This window comes from Colobus angolensis, unplaced genomic scaffold (assembly GCF_000951035.1).
Source record: "Colobus angolensis palliatus isolate OR3802 unplaced genomic scaffold, Cang.pa_1.0 Scaffold576, whole genome shotgun sequence".
Taxonomy (NCBI): Eukaryota; Metazoa; Chordata; class Mammalia; order Primates; family Cercopithecidae; genus Colobus; species Colobus angolensis.
In genome coordinates this window covers 487,063-510,149 of record NW_012119332.1, presented here as the reverse complement: position 1 = coordinate 510,149, position 23,087 = coordinate 487,063, and the positions used below count along the sequence as shown (strand labels likewise).

The 23,087-nt window shown below is 45.9% G+C and overlaps 1 protein-coding gene across 1 annotated transcript in view; it reads left to right on the top strand.

Annotated features, from left to right (window-relative positions):
- Nucleotides 1–798: 798 nt before the first annotated feature.
- The window catches only part of MSN (moesin), a 150,283-nt gene continuing 127,994 nt past the window's right edge, over nt 799–23,087 (top strand). Inside the window, exon 1 of the mRNA XM_011961997.1 lies at nt 799–1,027. Within this exon, the coding sequence (XP_011817387.1) occupies nt 1,013–1,027 (15 nt within the window). The 5' untranslated portion in view covers nt 799–1,012. The remainder of the gene's footprint in view (nt 1,028–23,087) is intronic.

The following is a 23,087-nucleotide window of genomic DNA, read 5'->3' as shown; positions in this document are numbered from 1 at the left end:
TTCCTCATAGAAATTTCTGGTCTGGTGAAGGGAGAGAGGCATGGAGGCTGGGTCAAGGGGTGGGGGCTACCTTGGAATTTAGATTCATCTAGGTGCTCCATTGGCAAACTCTCATTAGCAAAATAGGAGACTGGCTCAATCCTCAGGGAGGAGTCCTGGAGGCAGGAGTCGGGGAAGGGTGGGAGGAGGGGAGGGGCTATGGCTTTTCTCAAAGGGGCTGGGGTATCTGCCAGTTCTGGCACAGGCCACAGGCAAGCAGGATTCTCTCTTGTTCCCCTGCCCCTCCCCTTCTCCAATCCCTATCCCCTGCCTTGGCATGAGGGCCTCTAGAGAAAAGAAAATAAAAATGAGTGGGCAGAAACAGCTGGATACAGTCAGGAACACAACTGGCCTCCCGGGCTGTCTCCTGGTCCTTGTTTTGCGCCTCCCCCCACGCCCCTTCCTCCTCTGCAGGCTTCTGATAGGAGGACTGCAGCAGAGCTGGGGGAAGGGTGGGGAATTAGAGTGGGGTTGGGTGATGGGGTAGAAAGTTGTTCCAAATATTAACTGGTCTCGTGAGATGTCTTCTTGGCTGCAGCCTGACCATCTAACGTACTGTTTTTCCTCCAGCTGCTGCCTCCTCCTTTCCCTCTGCCGCAGGCTGGAATGAAGGGCGGCGGGTGGCCAGGGGTTGGGGGAGGAGAAGGAGGAGCAGCAAAGTTGGCCAGGGTCCTGCTGGCTGGGGGCCAGGACTGCCTCCCTAAACAAGCAAGCAGGGGCGCATACAGCCCTGGGTTGAGTTGTTGCCCTTAATCATCTGGCCACAGCAGGAATAAGAGGCTCCCGGAAAACCCTGGCTCTTGGCTATCTCTTCCATGAGCACACCCTGGCCCTGGGGCCTGAGATCTCTCCATGCAGAGGCAGCCATGAACTGCGGGGGCAGCAGCAAGGCTGGCCACTCCACCCACCCCGCCACCTCCGGCCCCGCCGCTCAACCAGCCATCAGTCCCTTAACTGCCAGTGTTCGTGGACCATGCAAAACAACAAAGTGAGTGAGCAGGGGCTGGCTGGGGGTTGGGAGAGATTCCTGGACTGGGAATACCAGCCTGTGCCCTCTTTTTTTGCCCTCAGGGACAAACATGGGAGGCTTAGGCAAACTCTTCTCAGGGGGTAGGGGACACTGAAATGTTGATCAGTGTAGGTGTTTTGACCCCCACCCCCCAACCATTTGCTTTTCTGTGTTCCTCTTGCCCTCTCTCCCTCTTTCTCTCTCTCTCTCCTTCCCCAACTCCCCACTCTGTTCTTGTTCCTTTCTATTCCCAGACAAGGAACTCATTAAGCCCAAAGCAATTTTAGGGTGCCCAGTAGAGAGAATCACAGAGGCTGCTAGTGCCGATGCTGCTGGTGCTGCTGCTGAGGAGTGCCCAGGACCGGGCGCCAGGGGCGTTGGAGTCAACAACCATCACTGTCCGATCTGCTGACCCCCAAGCCAGTTTCTCCAGTCAGGCACCTCCTACTCCCTGTGGAGGCCTGGGGATCTCTAAGGCCCTCCAGCTTCCCTATCACTCCCATTTTCACTCCACTCTCTATCCCCTGCACTTAGCCTCCCTGGGTGGCTTTTCCGTTTACTCCTTTCCCCATCCCACCCCACCCCAGTCCCAAGTTTTCAAAGTGATGACAGAAGATTAAGAGATGCCCCATTCCTATCTTGGCCATTTAGTCTGCAGTTGCCCGTCTGTAACTTCCCCTGCTGTATACCGTGGCACAACTATTCTCTCAGAGCCACCAGGTGCCTCCCAAGAGCCCCTGAAAGACATCTGTTTCCAGGCTAGGCTGGTTTTTCTCCTGGCACTGCTGGGCCCAGGAGAGACTGGCCAGTCACTGTGACCACACTTGAGAGCTTGCTTGTCCTCCTGATTCCTGAAGACCCAGGAGGAAAAGGCACTCCAGCTCCCTGCCTGGGATAACCTCCCTATGGTGCCTGGGCTGTCATATCACTTCTGTGGCTCTCAGCCCCCTTTCTGCCCTGGCCAAACGTGGGAAGGGAGAGGAAGGCAGGAGGGCCATGTCCTAACCCCTGTCATCCCTCTTCTTGCTAGCAGATCCCAGCCAGCCTAGAAGCAGGCTCACAGTTTTCCATGGAAGGCTTGGATAGTAAACTGATCCTGGATGTTGGCGGCATATGCCACCTGATCTACATCAGCACCATGAGGGCCTTTCCAGGTACCTGCCTCTACAAGCCAACTGAGCCATCCCCGCCTGGCACCCCAGGTTCTCAGGGCCCACTGGTTCAAGAGCTTTTCTTTTCTTTTCTCTTTCTTTCTTTCTTTCCTTTTTGAAATGGAGTTTCGTTCTTGTTGCCTAGGCTGGAGTGCAATGGCACAATCTCGACTCACTGCAACCTCTGCCTCCTGGGTTCAAGTGATTTTCCTGCCTTAGCCTCCCAAGTAGCTAGGATTACAGGTGTGCACCACTATGCCCGGCTAATTTTTTGTATTTAGTAGAGACGAGGTTTCACCATGTTGGTCAGGCTGGTCTGGAACTTCTGACTACAGGTGTGAGCCACTGTGGCCGGCCGAGAGTTTTTCTTTGACAGCAACCCTGAGCTCTTTGGCTATGTGCTGGGTTACTACCATACTCAGCAGTTGCACTGCCCTGCCAACGTTTGTTGGGATATCCTAGAGGAGGAGTTGGCTTATTGGGACCTTGCAGAAGCACACCTGGCACCTTGCTGCTGGCTCACGCTAAGTGGCAAGGAGACCCATACCCAGGACTTTCTGTCCTGGGAGGCCTGTGAGAATGCCTGCATGCATGAATGCCTTCTTCTGAACCACATAGAAGGCCAGGGACTGCAAAATACTTAGAAATCCTGGCTCTGGGTGCTTCTTGACCAACCTCAGTCTTCCTTAGGGGCCAGGGTAACTAATTAACAGTGTATGGCACCATGCTAGACACTCCTACCCCCAAAGGACCCTCCCAAAATGCCACAATGGCTACACACTTGACGTGGTGCTTGGGACTCGAATCTATAGACTTCCGGCACAATTTGGGGGCATCCCTCAAAAAGGGAAGCCAAGAAGGGTGGAAGTATAGTTAGAGAGGTGGGGATGCTGGCAAATGGGATTTCTCACAAGCATCTTTTTCTCTAGTGCCTTTCCCTGATCTCCACACTCTTTGCCATGTATGCCCTGGTCATCTTCTTCCAGGAGACAGAGGTCCAGGTGGATTACTTCTGTGTCAATTTTACTACTACGGAGCATGGGATGGGGGTGGGGGAAAACCAGCAGCAGCAGTAGCAGCAGAATAACAGTTTTGTTTACCGCCATGCCCCACATCTGCTATACCTGGAGCTGCTCTGTCCCCTTTGGTTTGGAATTGAGCTCTTTGCCTGGACCATTTCTTGCCTTGATAAGGTGCGCTTCTTGTGTAGCCCTCTCAGTCTAGCTGATATCTTCTGTTTGTTCCCTGCATTGGTGGAATTGGTGATAGGTGACAAGGCTGTATGGCAACTCTATCTTAGCCGAATCCTTGGGGCCATTCGTTCTCTCTATGTCCTCAAGCTGGTTCGTCTCCTGGGCTTCCTTGAAAAATCCTTGGCCATGAGAGTCCTTGTTCATACCCTCCATTCTTCCTGGAAAGAGGTGGTGCCTTTCTCCTGAGTTAGGTTGCTGAAATCTTATTGGCTTGTTCTTCCTCTATGGGGAGCTCTTAGGCTTGTCCATCTCAGGTCAAAGTGAGCCCCACTTGGGAGACATCTTTACATGTCTCTGGTGGACTGTCATAACTCTCACTACTGTCAGCTATGGAGATATCTATCCCCTCTCTGCTTCGGGCCAACCCACTGCTGCTCTCACAGCCACTGCAGGCATGTGCACTGGTATCTTGCTGGTTCCTGTGCTCCTGATCCACTTCCAGCGCTATTATGCTGTAGCCCTGGCTCGCCAGAAACTAAGGCCCAGTGGGACCCTGTAAATAGGCCCATTGATCAAGAGGGATGGACCCCACCTTCCCTTCTTTCCTTTTGCCAATTTCTGGTTACAGAAAAGAAAGAGCCCCAGATCATGGCAATTCCTGCTAGTCAGGATCAGGTAACTGTTACCTAAAGGTCATACTTTTCCCTGTTATCAAGGGGACACCCTTAAGGAAGGGGCCTGGGGCAAGGCTAGCTAGGCTTCAGCTTTCCTTTGCCCTACCCTAGGCCTTTTTCTTAACCCTGGAGTGACCAGAAAGGATAGAAAGTAGTTCTTCTGGGATTAGTGCTATATCTCCCTCTCAACCAGTTCTCCTCTTCCGTTCCCTCATTCCTGCCCCTGCCATCTAGACTAGGGTCCAGATGAGAGACTTCTGAGTGATAGTAGCCATAGGATATCAACATCGATTGCCTATGAGTATTAATGGTGATTGCCTGTGGGTATTGATAGTAATTATCTGTGAGTACCTGAGAGGAACTGGTTATGGGTATTGATGGCAATTGGTACGTTCAGTGCCCAAGCATAGCCAGATTGTAGCATTGCTCCCCCTACTGCTCCTGGGACAAATGCTCCTTAGAGCTATAAGAAGGCCTTTGAAGGTCCCTAGAGACTCCAAGCAGATGCAGGTCAGTCAGGTCTGAACCAAAGCACTCTAACTCCATGATATCCTCTTCATTTTTTTTTTTTTTTTTTTTTTTTTTTGACGGAGTCTCTCTCTGTTTCCAGGCTGGAGTTCAGTGACGCCATCTTGGCTCACTGCAACCTCCACCTCCTAGGTTCAAGCGATTCTCTTCCCTCAGTCTCCCGAGTAGCTGGGACTACAGGCACGTGCCACCACACCCAGCTAATTTTTGTATTTTTAGTAGAGACGTGATTTCACCATGCTGGCCAGGCTGGTCTCAAACTCCTGACCTCGTGATCTGCCCACCTCAGCCTCCCAAAGTGCTGGGATTACAGGTGTGAGCTACTGCGCCTGGTCTCTCTTCACCCCATTTTATCCTTGCCCACTCGTCCTCATCTCTGTGACTTTTTCATAATATTTTAGATACAGTATTAGCTATCATTAATTACAATGTATTAGCCAATATTAATCACAATACTTCAGCCATGATAACAGTATGTAATCACCTATAGATATGAAATGTTATCATTGCACATCACATGGACAGGAACGAAGAAACTGGGATTTTTGGCAACAATCGGCAAGCAATTTCCTCTTCCAGATTACAAAAACAATTTTGAGGCCAGGTGCGGTGGCTCACACCTGTAATCCCAGCAATTTTGGGAGGCTGAGGTGGGCGGATTACTTGAGCTCAGGAGTTCAAGACCAGCCTGGCCAATATGGTAAAACCTCGTCTCTACTAAAAATACAAAAATTAGCCAGGCGTGGTGGTGCACGCCTGTAATCCCAGCTACTCAGGAGACGGAGGCAGGAGAATCGCTTGAACCCAGGAGAAGGAGGTTGCAATGAGCCTAGATCACATCACTGCACTCTAGCCTGGGAGACAGAGAGGGACTCCATCTCAAAACAAGACCAATTTTGATTTTCCTTATTTATTAATTCTTTATTGTTTTTTCCAAACACTTTTTAATACCTAAAATGGATCTCCCCCAATCCTCGCTGCTACCTTCCCACCTCTTCTACCTTTTTTAAAATTTTTTAACTACCTGCATGTTTTTTCCTGCCTCCTTTTCCTGTGGTGCTTCCCACCATACACATCTTTTGGAAATGGCTTCCAGGAGGAAGAGAAGGGACCCTCTCAGGTCTAACTTCAAATCAAGCCACTGGGTTGTCTGAGGAAGTATCCCAAGCAACTAGTCTGGACTGGGAGGTTGAATTGAGCCCTTGCTGTTGCTGAAGCTGTGAGAATAATTTTGTTTACAAAACTTTTAAATAAAATATCCTTCAAAATATCCTTCAAAGTCTCCGTCCCAGGGTCTGTTTGTGGTTTTTCTGGGAGAGGCTTGTGGGAATCAGCAGTGGTGGGGTGGTGCAATAAACTAATGACAAGACCGTATAGACAAATTATTTTATTTTATTTTATTTTATTATTTTTTGAGAGGGAGTCTTGCTCTGTCACCCAGGCTGGAGTGCAGTGGCGTGATCTCGGCTCACTGCAACCTCTGCCTCCCAGGTTCAAGCGATTCTCCTGCCTCAGCTTTCCGAGTAGCTAGGATTACAGGCGCATGCCACCACGCCCGGCTAATTTTTGTATTTTTAGTAGAAATGGAGTTTCGCCATGTTGGCCAGTCTGATCTCGAACTCCTGACCTCAGGTGATCTGCCCATCTTGGCCTCCCAAAGTGCTGGAATTACAGGCATGAGCCACTGCGCCCGGCAGGCAAATTATTTGATAGGGTAAAAAGCAGTTTGTTATCTTCATTGAGTCTGTTCCTCACAGTAAACTATTATGACTCACAGACACCTTGATTGGGAGAGAAAAACTTTTTGTTTGTGTTGGGACCAGGTTGAGGAAGGGAAGGAGACAGGTCTAGGAGTTGCTGGTGAAAACTGCGGGTACTTATCAGAGCTGGGAGGCTGTAGGCAGAGAGGTTTCCATTTAAGGAACACTAAGAGAGGATCAGAATTATGGCAAAACATCAAAGACAGTCTCGACCTTCTCATTGTCTAGAAGTGAAAGATGTTGGAGCAATTTGCTGCTTTCAGAGACCATTCTAGTCTACCACCCTTAATTTTGAGTTGGGAAAAAATTAAGTTTAGAGAAGTGGGGGTATTTTCCCAAGGGCACAAAGGGAAGAGTGGCAGAACTGGGAGTTCTGTCACCTCAGAGCAATACTGTATCAATCTTTATCAACTCATTAGCATCAGAGGTGGGTTGTTAGAATTTCCAAACAAAAGTAGAGAAGACTGCACCCTGTTCTAGACAGCAGCAATGGTGGTAGTGGCATGAGGGGATGGTGGTGGGATGAAGTGGTGGGGGTGGGACTAGGATGTAATGGAAAGCCTTGGAAGCTTGAATGAGTAGGCTTGGATGTTAGGGTTGAAAGGACCTTTGGGAATTGGTTCTCGGGTAGGGGCAGAGAAGCATACAACACCACAGAACATTACAAAAAGAACCAGATAGAATGTCAGAGCTGGGAGAAACCTGGAAGCTCATCAAGTCCAGCTTGCTCCTGTTTCACGTGGGGAAACTGAGGCCCAGAGAGATGCTGAAACTTGACCTGGTTTCTACAGTGAATTAGGAGAGAAGTAGGGCTGCAACCATCCCTGTCACATAAGAAGAAACACTGACTGCCTTTGTTGTTTCCCTTGCATCTGAGTTAGGTGGTCAGACTTTTTAACCAATAAAGAGAGATAGGGGAGGGGAGCCCAGTGTTGCATGGCCTGCCTAGTACTGCTTATATAATAAAACATTATAGAATGACAGTAATGAAAGCCTTAGTATGCACCTGTTTCTGTAACATAACCCTATATCTGAACCCATCCTACACCTCCAGCACGTAATGCCCTGCAATACTGTGTCCAAGAAGCCCCTCAAATTTAGTGATACCTCAACACTGAGCCCACAAATCCTCTAGACAGTAGGGCCTTACCTGAATACCAAGCAATCCCTGGTCTTTCTCATGATTTAGTCTTTCTCATGATTAAGTCTTTCTCATGATTAGATTCTCACTCTCACACTAAGGTCACTCCTTTTTTCTGCCCAGGCATAAATTTTCTTTTCTCTGAGGAGGGAAGGGAGTAGATGGGGATGCTGAAAAGCACTTTCATTTGAGCAGTTCTTGCCATATCTTTGCCCCACATGTGAAAACTTCTCAGCCAAGGAACTAACTTGTTCCCATACCCACTCTCATAGCACAGTCACACTCCACCCCCATTCATCCACACCCCCAACATTCACTTTGCCCGTGGCAGAGACCCTACTGGCCATGCTCTCTGCACAGCCCTGGAAAGCCTCTTGTTTCTAGTCACTAGGAGAGAAGGTTCGGTCTCCCAGCACACACTTCTTACCTGGATGTCTCTCATTGTGAAGGACTGGGAGGTCTGTAGGTCAACCGCAGCCTGATTCTGGCCCTATCTAGTGAAGTACTCAGTGATCTCTTGCGCTCCCCTCTTTAGCAGTTGCTACAGCAAGTGGTCTAATTGGGCCTGCACTTCCAGGTCAGACCCATAGAGGGCAACCACTTGCCAGTTTATGAGAAACTACTCTGGGTGTGGCCTCTCCCTTTCTTCTCTTCCTTTTCAGTACTTGTAAAATTCTAGAACCACAGGCTGTCAGAATCAGAGGGTGTGTTTAGATAACTTATATTTGAATATCCTCACAATAAAGATAGAGAAGCAGGCCCAGAGAAGAGATGAGACCAGTCTAAACTCAGGCAGTGATTCACTCTGTGGCAGTTGGGGCTAGAATCCACGTTTCCTGAATGCCGGTTCAGAACTTTTGAAACACACTGCCAAGCATCTAACCCAAATGCCTCATTTTATAGTTGTGAAAACTGAGGCCCCGGAAAGAAGTTGACTAAGGTTGTACAGTCGTTGTGATGGAGCTAGGACTCAAACCCAGGTCTTCTGAATCCCAGTCCAGATTCAGAAACATAATGTTAGGCATCTAGTTCATCCTGTTGTTGTTGTTTTTTTTTTTTCCTTTACAGATGAAAAGAGTTCAGAGAGGGAGGGTAATTTACCTGAAGCCACAGAGTAAATTAGTGAAAATAAGAACCGGAGCCCAAGGCTGGCTGTAGAACTGGGACTGAATGGAAATTGGAGACTCTCACTTCACTTCTAGTCTCCGAGAAACCTCAATAACTTAGGGACCCCAGTGTCTCGGAATTAAATAACAGAGGTAGGGATGCAGTCCTTGCTTAAGCTGACTATGAATCCCCAGAAGGCTGGAATCTGGGGTATAGTTTGTATGTGTGTGTGTTGAGAGTGAGGGGGTCTGCTCTGGTCCCCTCCAAAAAACTCTTAAGAAAAGGCTCACCTAATTTCTCCTCTTTCAAGGCCTCTGGCTTTGAGAGTGAGAAGATGACTCACTCATTGCCCACAGTTGCCGCTGAGAACATAATTACTAGCTGGGACATCACCATAGCATCCGGCCATCACATTTGCAGAGTAGTGTCTTGTTTTTGTCAAAGCTCTTTCCTATTTTTTCTTTGTTTTTCATTTCAGCTTCCTCAAGCTCCAGGGAGCCAGATGAGGCAGATACCATTACCTCTTCTTTTATAAAGAAGAAACTCATTTATGGAGGGGTGGGAGAAATGAGTGGGGAGCTGAACCAGTGTTGGACAGACTGAGATTAATCCCCAGTCCTTTGATTTCCAGCTTTCTGGAGTCTCTGCATAAATACCCAGAGTCCCAGAGGAGGCATCAGTGTCCCTCAAATGCCTGATGACAACTCCCTCCCTCATTTATTAATCACTGAGCTGGGGCCAGATATTGTATGGGGCTTTCATTGGAAACAAAGGTGACAGAGACCCTGCCTTTAAGTGTTCACAATCTGGATATTGATTAGGTCACCACTCTGCCCATTTCAATCCTCAGCTTTCTCTTCTTCTACTAGAAAAATAACCCCAACAGTGCTTTATTTTATTTCATTTATTTCTTATTTATTTGAGACAGAGTCTCACTCTGTTGCCCAGGCTGCAGAACTTGACCACAGCTCAATGAAGCCTCAACCTCCTGGGCTCAAGTGATCCTCTCACTTTTGCTGAGCCTGGTCTCAAACTCCAGGACTCCAGTGATCCTCCCACCTTGGCCTCCCAAAGCACTGGGATTACAGATGTGAGCCACCTGGCCCAGCCTTGTTTTATTATTTTTGAGACAGGGTCCGGCCCTATAGCTCAGGCTGGAGTGCAGTGATGTGATCACAGTTCACTGCAGCCTCAACCTCCTGGGCTCTGGTGATTCTCCCACCTCGCCCTCCCTAGTAGCTGGGACCACAGGCATGCAACACCATGCCCAGCTAATTTTTAAATTTTTTGTAGATTTGGGGTCTCACTCTGTGGCCTAGGCTGGTCTTAAACTCCTAGGCTCAAGCGATCTTCCTACCTTGGCCTCCCAAAGTGTTGAGATTACAGGTGTGAGCCATCATGCCCAGTCCAATAATGCTTTTTGGCTGGTGATGTTGAATCAATTTTATAACCTTTTCAGAAGTTGATTAGGAGTCAGAACACTAACATTCTAGTTCCAGTTCTGCTACTTTACTGTGTAATAGTGAGCCAGTCCTTTCCCTATGCGTGGGCTTTAGTTTTCACATCTGCAAAATGATTTTGTGGGATTGTGTCAGAAGACAGTAGGAATATGGTTTCTAAGAACTTCTGGCTCAGATCATTTAGGAGATGAAGACCCTTTGTAATCTGTGGGCAGTGTTGTTTCTTTGGGTGAAAGGCTGGAGGGTAGGAGCCAACGGGGCATGTTATGAGACCTTACATCCTGCTGCCTTCCTCCTTAGCTTTGTGAGGTACCCTTCCCAAGGAGCAGGGAAATTGAGCTTTCTGAAAACCTCAGAGGGACCTCATTTCTACCTGTCCTCACCAGCAATACTCAGGAAGCACCAAAACTATTTTGGGTTGGAAGTTATTCAGCCAGATTCCAAGGTTGAAGTTCATGAAACAGAGAGAGAATCAGAGAAGGAGAAGAGAGAGGCATAAAGGAAGAGGCAGAGAGACAGAGAAATGGAAGAAAGAGGTTGGAGGGACAGAGGGAAAGACTTAGAAGAAAAAAAGGAGGAGCGAGAAAAATAGAGAGTAGGAATTAGAGACAGAAACAGATAGAGACAGAAAGAAAAAGAAAGAAACAGAGAGACAGAGAAACAGAAGAGAGAAGGAAACAGAGAAGGGAAGAGGAGAGAGGAGAGAAAAACAGGGGAAAAGAGACAGAAACAGGGAAAGACAGAGAGATAAAAAAATATGAATGAATATGATAATATGATAGTGGACATACCTAGTCCCAGGCAGCCGCATGAGAGAAACTGCATACAATCGTACATCTTGAACAGAATCTGGAAGTGAAAGTGAATCTAGAAGTGAAAAATCAAGGCCAGAGAGCAATTGAGCTTTGTTCATAGTCACACAGCAAGCTGGTGGAAGTGCCAGGACTCAAACCCATGAGGCACTGGCATCAGGGAGTTTTGCCCTCTTCCCCCATCAGTTCTCCTCTGAGGATGAAGACATACAACATACATGCATGCTTACTAAGGCTGACTAGGGTAAGTTTGGTTCTATTACACAGCACTTTCGGGAGATTAGAGGCAGACTTCATGGAGGAGGTGACTTTTGGGTCAGGGCTTGAAGGATGAAAACAACAGCCAAAATTTTAATTGCGACCAGGCGTGCTGGCTCACGCTGGTAATCCCAGCACTTTGAGAGGCCAAGGAGGGTTGATTACCTGAGGTCAGGAGTTCGAGACCAACCTAGCCAACATGGTGAAATCCGTGTCTACTAAAAATTAAAAAAAAAAAAAATTAGCTGGGTGTGGTAGCACGTGCCTGTAGCCCCAGCTACTGGGAAGGCTGAGGCAGGAGAGTCACTTGAACCTGGGAGACAGAGGTTGCAGTGAGCTGGGATCGCACCATCACACTATAGCCTAGGCAACAAGATCAAAACTCCGTCTCAAAAAAAAAAAAAAAAAAAAGAATTTCAAAGATACACTTATTCTTTAAAAAAATTCAAAGTAAGGCTGGGCACAGTGGCTCATGCCTGTAATCCCAGCACTTTGGGAGGCTGAGGCGGCCAGATCACAAGGTCAAGAGATCGAGACCATCCTGGCCAATGTGGTAAAACCCCATCTCTACTAAAAACACAAAAATTAGCTGGACGTAGTGGCGTGTTCCTGTAGTCCCAGCTACTCGGTAGGCTAAGGCAGGAGAATCACTTGAACCCAGAAGGCGGAGGTTGCAGTGAGCCGAGATAGCGCCACTGCACTCCAGCGTGGGTGACAGAGTGAGACTCCATCTTAAAAAAAAAAAAAAAAATTCAAAGTAGGTAAGATTTTGATAGGTGCAGAAGCGGGTGGTTCTAATTCAAGGGAATAGCACAGGGGGTAGGAGTGCTTGAGGAGGACATGAATAGGTGGCTGAGCAAGGTGTCATCTGCCTTCTGGAGGGCAGAGGGCATGAAAAAGGGGTCCCAGATTTTGGTCACCCCATGAGTGACAGGTGTCTGGGTTGGCTTGTGATGACAGTGAGGAGGAAAGGGAGGCTTTTGAGCAGGGATGCTGTAAGAACAGGGTTGAGTTCTAGGAAGATTCCCTCTGCCAGTCAGCCTGATGGAGGATGGATTGGAGAAAAGATACTGACATCAGGGAGCCGTGACAGAAGATCTTTGCTGTAGTTCAGGTGACAGATAAGTAATAAGAATCTGATGTGGCGTGGTGGGAGTGGGTATAGATGCAGTGGTTTTGGGGGTGGCTTTCTAAGGTTCCTTTGGAGAAAACATAGGATCTGAATTAGTACCATTGTTGGGGGAATAAGGAGAGAGATGAACAGACGGCCAAAAAGCAGCCACCCAAAACTCCAGACAGGTAGCTGTCTTTTCCTAGCTTATGGTTGGAGTGTGTGTTTGTGTGTGTGTGTGTGTGTGTGTGTGTGTGTGTGTCTTTTTAAAATTTTCCATCGGCTGCTCTGAGAGTTTGTGTGTCTCCCAAAGTGCGTGAGCAACCTCCTGCATATGCATCTGTGTATGGATGTACGTCTCCAGGCGTCTAAATGCGTCTGTACCTTGCTCTGTGCGTGTTTCACCTAATCCATGCTGTGGTTAAACTGATTGGCTAAAGGAATGACTTCACATTGCTTCATGCATCTTAAAGTGCAGGAATAAGCATCTTTGCTCCCAAACGTGCTTCTAAATTCTGTTTGCTAAGCTAGGCTGTGGTGGATTTGATTGGCTAAAATAGCTATTCCGAATTGCCTGTGCTCTGTGGCATAGCTACAGCTTGAAATCCTATTACTGCTGGCTACAGGAATTACCATAATGTGTTTGGCTTGATTTTCCAGACAATAATTTAGAACCTTGCCACCTCTCTATGCAGATCTACCCAGCTAAATGAGAAGTGGAACTGGGAATCTTTTTTGCAAACAAAACTCTGGCACATTAAGAACTCTCTGCTGCCTTGTGAAGGGAATAGGGAGGGGAATGCAGCCTTAAAGGACCCCACAACTCTGATTATGGTTTGATTCTGCCCAGAGACATAGATATGTAGTCCACATAGGCTTAAGATCTCTTATAGAATTTAGACCATTTCTTTCATTTTCTTTCCATTCCAGCCAGTGAAATGGTGAGTGTTCTTATGCCTTCTTCTCATTCTCAAGAGCAGTCAGCTCTACCAAGAACAGTAGGCTCTCAATAAGTATTTATTGCCTTGAAATTGAATTATAGCTGTTGAAGCCAAAACCTGGAGAGAAGGAGAAATTTATTCAAGATCTCACAGAGGAATTTGAACTTGAATCCTGGTTTCTGGGTTTCCTGTCAAGAACTCTTGCAGCAATGTCATCCTGCCTTGTGATAGCTCAGGTTCAGACCTCTGTCAGTAGAGGGCTTATACAGCTCTGACCAATGTGTGATTGGGTCTAGTCTCTTTACCCCTCCGGGCCTCAGTGCTCTCATCTGCACTGTGTGAAGATTAGGCTACAAGGTATTCAGAGGGCCTTTCTAGTTCTGCTTCTAGGAATCTGTGACCAACACTGAGAACATAAACCTGTAGGCCCTTGGGTGGGGTGAGGAGGGGAGGAAGCAGTTGGGGCCTGTCTCAGAAGCTGTGTGTCACACCTTCCTCCCTCTCCCCTGACTCCAAATCTCCATTAAAAGAAGTAGAATAACTTTTCCGGTTTGGGAAATCATTCTCTGACCCAAAAGCCATTGGGCCTCTGGAAAGTGGGACAGCGTGTCCAGCCCACAGCCTCTAAATGCCCAATAGGGCTAGAAAGGCCAAGGTGGCTGGCTGGGCAGGTGGGAAATGGTTGGCTTGGAGAAGTTCCCCACTTCTGGAGGATCTAACCCTGGTGGGGAAGGGAGGTGACTGCCACTCAGCCCTGGCAGGTTGACAGGCTGGGCTGAACCAGTGTGTTCTGGAAAGGCCAGGAATGATGTCATGGGACGCTTTGGGCTGCAACAACAGGAAACCACTGAGTGTTTACATTGGCTCTCAGAGCTCAGGCAGCCTGTTTTTTCTTCACTTCCTCAGTCTATCTGTTTCCTCTGATTCAAATACTATGAAGAGGGACTCATTGCCCAGGCTAGGGAAAGTGGAAAGGAGGCCCAAGAAGAAAGAGCCTCCTTCCCAACCCAGAATGTCAGATGCTTGGGAGGGAAGGCCAGCTTTACCCTAGCTAGGCCCCTGCCAATAATAGATCTTAGGGTAGGGAAGCAAGACAGTTAGGGCCTACTCTGAGCATTCTACTGCTCTGTGGAAAGCAACTTCAAAATTCTTCCAAAGACTCAAGTTCTAAACTTGGAAGCTATCTTGTATTCTCTTCCGATCTAATCAGTTACCAAATCTTGTTAATTAAATCTAATTGAATCCGTTTTAACCAACAGTGGATTTGTGTGCAAAGTGCTATGTTGTGCTGTCTGTGTGTGTGTGGGGAGAGAACACAGGTAGTGGGTGAGATACAAAGATAAAAAAGAGTTCTTGCCCTCAGGGAATTAATGATAGAGCGACAGAGAGTAACAGTAGGATGTCCTCCATCTGTTACCATCTCTTCATCCCCAAGGCTGCTGCCCCAGTTCAGGAACACCCATCATTTCCCATTTGCATGCAACAGTCTTTTAATGGGTCTCCCTGTTTCCAGTCTTTCCCCTCCCACACTTCCTTCATAATTATATTGAAGTGACTCCGGTATAATTATGGAGGAAGGCTCTCCAGCTCCACTCTCCAGCTCCACTCTCTCTCATCAAGCCTCCTAGATGGTGTGGCAGGGTGGCTTCAAGTTTCGTCTTGGTGTCAGGCAGACCTGGATTTGAGTGGGTACCTTACCATTCACTATTGGCTGTGTGACAGTGGGCAGTGGCTTTGCTTTTCCAAAGTGCTATTTCTCTAGTTTTAGTTTCTTTATTGACAAAATGAAGATAAATTCTACCTCACAGGGCTGTTGTGAGAATTAAATGAAATAATGTATGCATGGTGCCCAGTACAGAGTTATCATTTGATAAATGGCAGTTCTAATTACCGTGCCTCAGATGTGTCATGTTCATTTCTATCTCAGCTCCTTTATGCCATCTGAAACAGGCTCCTTTCTCTTAAAGACTACTATAACTGGTGGGACCTTAGAGACCATATACAGGAGTCTGATCACTCCTACTGAGGCCTGGGAGGGGAAACAACGTGCTCAAGATTACACAGAAAGTGAATTCCAGGTCAGGTGCAGTGGCTCACACCTGTAATCCCAGCACTTGGGGAGGCAAGGTGGGTGGATCACCTGACATCAGGAGTTCGAGACCAGCCTGGCCAACATGGTGAAACCTCGTCTCTACTAAAAATGCAAAAACTATTGGGGCGTGGTGGTGGGTGCCTGTACGCAGCCTGTACTGGGTGCCAGCTACTCAGGAGGCTGAGGCAGGAGAACAGCTTGAAGTTGGCAGGTGTAGGTTGCAGCAAGCTGAGATCATGCCACTGCACTTCAACCTAGAATGACTCCATCAAAAAAAAAAAAAGAAAATGAATTCCAGAACCACAACTAAAACACTTTACAAATGTTAACTCATTTTATCTTTACAGCAGCCCTGTAAGGTCGGTAGTAGGGGTAGTATGTACTATTATTAGGTCCATTTAATAGATGAAAGGACAGGCTCAGATAGGTTAGGTAACTTGCCTAAGGTCACACAGCTGGAAATGACAGATCCAGGATATGCATCTAAGTAGTCTGACCTCAAGCAGCTGAGCACTTGAAATGTGATTAGTGTGACTAAGCAATTTCATTTCTAATAATAATTTATTTTAATAAATCTAAAGTTAAAATTTAATAGCCGGTTGAAGCTAATGGCTACCATGTTGGACAGGATGTTCTAGGCTTAGTGCTTCTTCAGACTCCAGAAGGATAAGAACCATATCTAATAAACTTTTATGTCATTGCAGTACCCAGCACTGTGCATGACACATCTACCATTATATTCAAATTTAGCTATGTTAGTAGGCTCTTGTGATCCAGGCAAAAAGGGAGCCTACAATATGGTAGTCACAGTCAAGAGGGACAGAAAAGGACGTATTTGAGAGATCATTATTAACAATATGATAGTCACAGTCAAGAGGGACAGAAGGGGACATATTTGAGAGATCATTATTATCACTATTATCATCACCATTATCATAGTAAAATTAATAGGTAATTAAGTACTTACTTATGTGCCAGGCAACTGTTTTACGTGCTTTACATAGATTAATTCATTTGATTCTTACAACAACTTTATGAGGTAGGCTTAGGTACTATTACCATCATTCCCATTTTGCAGGTAAGGGAATGAGGCACAGAAAGTTGAAGTGACTAATAAGTTGCAGAGCCAGGATATAAGCCAAGGCAGGCTGGTTTTAGAACCCAATATCTTAACAACTACTCTATATCATGCACTGGAGCAGAGGACAGATGTCCAGGGAGCAATATGAAAGTTTGGTTCATGGTAGGGTTGTAGTGCACGTGGGATGTCCACAGGGAGATAGCCAGTAGATGGTTGGCCATGTGGGTTTCAAGCTCAAAGAAGAGTGCAGGGTTAGAGATTGAATATTTGAAATCATCAGCATAAAGATGGCAATTGAAGCCACAGGAATTCATGTCATCCCACAGGGAAAGTGTGCAGTGTTAATAGAGGTTAGGAAACACTGTGCATCAACATAAAGGAGGGATTCTCTGATAATGGATTTCAGGTAGAAGGAATAGGCTCCTTTTGAAGGTGGCAGCAGATCAGAAATAAGCATAGGGAGCAAGAAGGGCAGAGAAAGGGATTGAACTAAACATCTTTCCCCCAAACATGCTCTTCTTTAGTGGTCTCTACCTCAGTGAATGGCTCCACCATCAACATAATTGGACAAACCCAGAACCTGGGGATCATCTCTAACTCCTCCATGTCCTTCACCTCTCATATTCAATCTATTATCAAGGTCCATTGGCTCTTTTCAAAATTTATCTTGAACCTAACCTCTTCTGCCCACCTCCACCACCACTACCCTGGTCTAAGCCACCATCATATTTCACTTATATGACTGAAGTGGCCTCCTTCCTGGTCTCCCTGCTTCCATACTTACCTCCCTACAGTCAGTGCTCAACCCAGCATTCAGAGTGATCATGTTAAAAACAAAAGTCGGTTTACGTCATTCCTCTGTTCGCAACTAGCCCATGGCTCCTCCAGCATGCTCAGGACTTACAATCCCCTTAAAGATGCCTCAGCCTCTGTCCTGGGTTCCAGATTAACGTTTGACATCTCCATGTGATAAATTGCCATTTGATAATTTGACATCTCCATTTGGTTTGACATCTCCATGTGGTATATTACCATTTGGTAAATTCTCCATTTACCACCGGTAAATCAAAGACAGCCAAAGCAGAACATTGCCACTCCAAAGCTTGTTCCATCACAATCTTTTCCGCCAAAGAAACGGCACCACCATCCACCCAGATAGCAAGTCAGAAATCTAAGACTTAGGTTTGCCTCCTCTTTCTTATTACCCCTAACCATTCAGCTTATTAGCAAGTCCGGCTACACTCAGAATATATCCCTAACACATCCACCTCTCTCCTCATTTACTTCCCAAAAGTCCAGTTCAAGTCCCTATCATCTGTCAACTGGATGACTTGCCCTAACCTCCTTACAGGTCTCCTGGCTTCCACCCTTGCCCCCTACAACCCCTTCTTTACAATAAATCCAGAAGAATCTTTGTAAAACATAGATCATGCTAATCTCCTGCATGAAACTCTCTAGTGTCTTTCCATCACATGAGGACCAAAAGCCAAATGTTTTGCCATAGCCCACAAGGGCCTACGTGATCTAGTCTCTGCAAATTTCTCCAACTCCTTCTCCTACTACTCACTCCTTTTCTCACCACAACTCAGCCACTCTGATCATTTTTCCGGTATTTGAACAGCTCAAACCCATCACCACCTCCTCTCCTTACTTATCACCTGATTCACTCCTTCCTCAGGCATCAACTCAGATACTCACTAGCTCTGAGAGACTCTTTTCCACATCCCAGACTAAGAAATTCCTTATGTGTGTCACTCTCACAACATTCCGTCATTCTCCTTCACAGTGTTAAGCCTAGGTTCAATCGTTAATTTATTAATTAACGTTAATTGATTAATCAATTTTTGAGACAGGATCTTGCTCTGTCACCCGTGCTGGAGTGCAGCAGCGTGACCACAGCTCACTGCAGCCTTGACCTCCCAGGCTCAAGTGATCCTCCCACCTCAGCTTCCCGAGTGACTGGGTCTACAAGTATGCACCGCCATACCGAGTCTTTGTTTGTTTGTTTGTTTGTTTTTATGTTTTGAGACAGAGTCTTGCTCTGTTCCCCAGACTGAAGTATGGTGGTACAATCTCGACTCACTGCAGTCTCCACCTTCCAGGTTCAAGCGATTTTCCTGCCTCAGCCTCCTGGGTAGCTGGGACTATAGGCGTGTGCCACCATGCCCACCTAATTTTTGTATTTTTAGTAGATGAGGTTTTGCCATGTTGGCCAGGCTAGTTTCAAACTCCAGAACTCAAGCAACTCTCCTGCCTTGGCCTCTCAAAGTGCTAGGATTACAGGTATGAGCCACTGCATCCAGCCTGATTGTCAATTTAATTACTAGATTGTAACCTCCATGAGAATAGGGACAGTCCGTCATAGAATTCTATCCCATATGCCTAACACAGTAGCTGCAATATAGTATTAATTTATTTGTTTATTCATTCAAAGATATTTATCAAACACTCACTATTTGCAAGTTACTATTCTAGGAGCTTGAGGTGCGAAACAGACATAAATGACTTGCCTTTATGGAGCTTACATTCCAGTGGGACACACACTGAGTGGCAGGAATTTTATTTGATATTTATTGGATCTGTGGTCTTAAGCCTGAGTATAACCGTATTACTTAGTTTATTCATTTATTCAACAAACATCTATTGAATATTTTCAATTGACCAGGTACTTTAGACATTTTTTCATTTAATCCGTGAAACAACCCTGTGAGAGAGATATCACTAGCCCCATTTCTAAGACAGAGAAACTGAGGTCAGAGAGGTTTAGCAACTTGCCTTAGGTTAAGTAGCAAGCAATCAAGTGCATGTAGTTTGACCACAAAGCTTGCCAGCTTACTCATCACACTACAACATACTGCTTTTGACAAGTCAGTTCTGGCCCTAAAAGGATACAAAGGAACTCCTGCAGGGCGCCTGACCCAGAGGGAGATCTTGAGGAAATGAAGCCATGGAGAAAGCTCCCAGCCTACACCAGGCCTGTTATAACCCTGATGTAGTCTCCATTCCTTATGGTGATAGAGTAGACCTCATAACTGGGTTTTCTTTGACAGATTGGGAAAATAGAGACACAGGGTCAGGGAAGGAGTCACCCAAAGGCACATTAGCAGTGAAGAAAGACCCTGGCACCCTTGTATTCAGGATATCATAGAATAAGGCACTGAGAGTTAACTTTGGGAAGGAGACCAGTGGTGGTAGCTACAGAACAAGTACCTAATTGTCAATCTTAAGCCTGGGTTCTTGGGTAAGGTCCTGTCTCCACACCTTTATGTGAACCCAGGAGGTCTTTGCTATTCTGGACCATTTCCTGCCCTCACTTCCAATTCCGCCCTATTCTGAGCTAAATGTTTGAAAGACAGGAGACAGGGGACATGGTTCTGGGGCTCAACCTCTCCCACCATAAAGGCAAATATAAGGAAAAGTCACTGGGCCTGGTGACACATGCGTGTAATTGTTGCTACTCAGGAGGTTGAGGCAGGAGGATCACTTGAGCCCAGGAGTTCAAGACTCTGTCTCAATTAAAATTAAGAAATAAAAAGATATAAGGAAATGTCTTCAACACTGAAAGGGAGGCAGGGTGCAACGGCAGGTGGAAAGCGGCATAGCCCTACCAGACTGCACTTCCCTGAGGTGCAGAGCAAAACTCTGTCTGTGTAGTCACCTCTGTGAAGTGATTCCAAATGCCACAGTGTGGGGCAGACAAAAAAGGAAAGGGGGTGGCAGGGATTTACAATCTTTGGATATGGGCTAGACAGAGCCTGTCAGTGGGTAGGAGACTGTGTGTGAGTTAAATGAAGACAGTTTTGCATGGAGACAGGGCAGGCCTGGGAGAGGAGGAGAAAAGGAGGAGCATGAGGCAGGATGAGTGAAGAATCTCTGTACCCAGTTTTGTTGCTAGAACACAGCTGTGACTGTGTATTTCTAGGAGATGTGTTCATACCTGAGTGGGTGGGTGGAAGGCAGGGCTTATTTATGCAAGGTCTATGCGGGAATATGTGTATGCAAGGTGTGTGTGTGTGTGTGTGTGTGTATGCAAAGTGTCAGGGGAGGGAAAGTTGTGGGTGTCAGTGTCCTTGTAAAGTCAGTCTGGATGTGCATTTCAGTTTTTGTGTGGAATGCAAGAAACACAAGATATAGGTAGTGTGCATCAGGGAGATTTTATATGTGAGATGTGTAAGAGGAAAAAGGGGCTAAGCATGCAGTGTGTGCTGATGGTTATAGGGGAACATTGAGGTGAGGTGTTGGTAGAGTACATGGCATGCTGTCTGTGTGGAGTAAACAAGAGCTTTGGAATGGTCTAAGTGTACCAGGCATTCTCAGTAATCTCAGCCATGTCTCTCTGAACCTCAACTTCTCTGCTGATAAAAGGGATAAGCCCCACCCACATACAGGGTTGTATAAAAATTCAGTGAGTTAATCCATGAGAATTGTCCTGCTCACAATAGGTGCTCAAGAAATGGTTAATACCATGATTCTGGTTGTGAAGTGAAATTGCCAACACCTGAGACAGAGCTCGTTAAATGTTTACCAAACTGAAGAATAAATGACTTGTTGGTTTGGTTTTGCCTGCTCAACACCAAATAGTCAATTGATAACTTAACTGGGGCTTGTATTAGCTCATTATTTTTTTATTTGTATTTTATTTTTTATTATATTTATAGATCCAGGGCTCTCATTATGTTGAGAGCCCTGGAGCTATAGATATAAAGTCCCTGAAGGGGTTGGTGGGGAGTAAGGAAGGGAAGAGATGGCTTGAAAGCCATTCAGACAGGCCTGGGCAAAAAGCAGGGGAAGATGCCAAGAACTCTCTATGCACTCAAGGAATTGAGTCAAGAATGCAAAGGTATATAGGGTTTCCATGCCTACCCTGGGTTCCGTCATTCCAAGGCAGCTCTTGAGTTTAAGGCTCAGGCCTGCCCGGAACAAGGCAAAATTGACCTCCTAAAGAGCAGAGGAAAGGGAGGAGCAGAGACTGCTTGTACGGGAAATGCCCATTGCTGTGAACTTGATCACATTTAAAGCACGTAGCTCTACAACCTAGTCTCTAGGGCTTGACCCAAGCCGGGGCTCAGCAAGTGGTCATGGAGAACAGAAGCCACATAGTCCCACGGCCATAGTATTAAGGTTAAAGAGTGGATTTCCTGGCCAGGCGCAGTGGCTCACGTCTCTAATCCCAGCACTTTGGGAGGCCGAGGTGGGCAGATCACGAGGTCAGGAGATCAAGACCATCCTGGCTAACACGGTGAAACTAAAAATACAAAATATTAGCCGGGTGTGGTGGCATGCACCTGTAGTCCCAGCTACTGGGGAGGCTGAGGCAGGAGAATTGCTTGAACCCGGGAGGCAGAGGTTTCATCGAGCTGAGATCGTGCCACTGCACTCCAGCCTGGGTGACAGAGCAAGACTCCGCCTAAAAAAAAAAAAAGTAGATTTCCTGACTCCTTATTTGTATGTATATTGTCTGTCTCCTCTCACTAGAATGTTCTTCACTACTATTTTTCTGGTACCTAGACCTAGCATGGAGTAGGTACTTCATAAATGGTTACAATAGATTATAGCCGTAAGAGTAATATTTATCATAGCTGTTATTACATTTTTTTCTTTTTGGTATTTTTTTTAACTGTGGCAAAATATATATCACAAAATTTTCCAACTTAACCATTTTCAAGTGTTCAATTTAGTGGCTTTAATTACATTCACAGTGTTGTGCAACCATCACCACTTATCTATTTCTGAAACTTTTTCATCACACCAAACGGAAACACTGTAACCATTAAGCAATAACTTCCTACTCCCTGCCTCCCTCCTGTCCCTGGTAACCTCTAATCTACTTTCTGTCTCTGTGAATTTGCCTATTTTGAATATTTCATATAAGTGTCTTTATATAATATTTGTCCTTTTGTTTTTGGCTTATTTCATTAACAATGTTTTCAAGGCTCATTCACATTACAGCATATATGAGAACTTCATTCCTTTTAACAATTGAATAATATTCCACTGTATGTATAGACCATGTTTTATTTATCCATTGATCTGTTGATTGACATATGAGTTGTTTCCACATTTTGCCTATTGTGAATAATGTTGCAGTGAACACTGGCATACAGGTATCTGTTTGAATACCTGTTTTAAATTCTTTTGGGTGTATACCTAGGAGTGGAATTGCTGGGTCATATGGTAATTCTATGTTTAGCTTTTTGAGGAACTGCCAAACTGCTTCGCATAGCATCTACACCATTTTGCATTCTCATCAACAGTGTATGAAACTTAGAATTTCCCCACATCTTTTCAACACTTACTTTCCATTCTTTTTTAAAGCTTTTAATGCTTGTTTATTTTTAACTGTAGCAAAATATACATAACATACCACTGCGCTCTAGCCTGGGTGACAGAGTGAGACTCCTCAAAAACAAATACAAATAGCATAAAATTTACCATTTTAACAATTCGTAGATTTACAATTCAGTAGTGTTAAGCATATTCACATTGTTGTGTAACCAATCCCCAGAACTCTTTTCATCTTGCAAAATTAAAACTCTGTACCCATTAAACAACAACTCCTCATTTTGCCCTTCCACCAGCCCTAGGGAAACCATAATTTTTCTTTCTGTCTCAATAAATTTGACTACTTCAGGTACCTCATACAAGTTACATCATACAGTTTCTTTCCCTCCCTCCCTCCCTTCCTTCCTTCCTTCCTTCCTTCCTTCCTTCCTTCCTTCCTTCCTTCCTT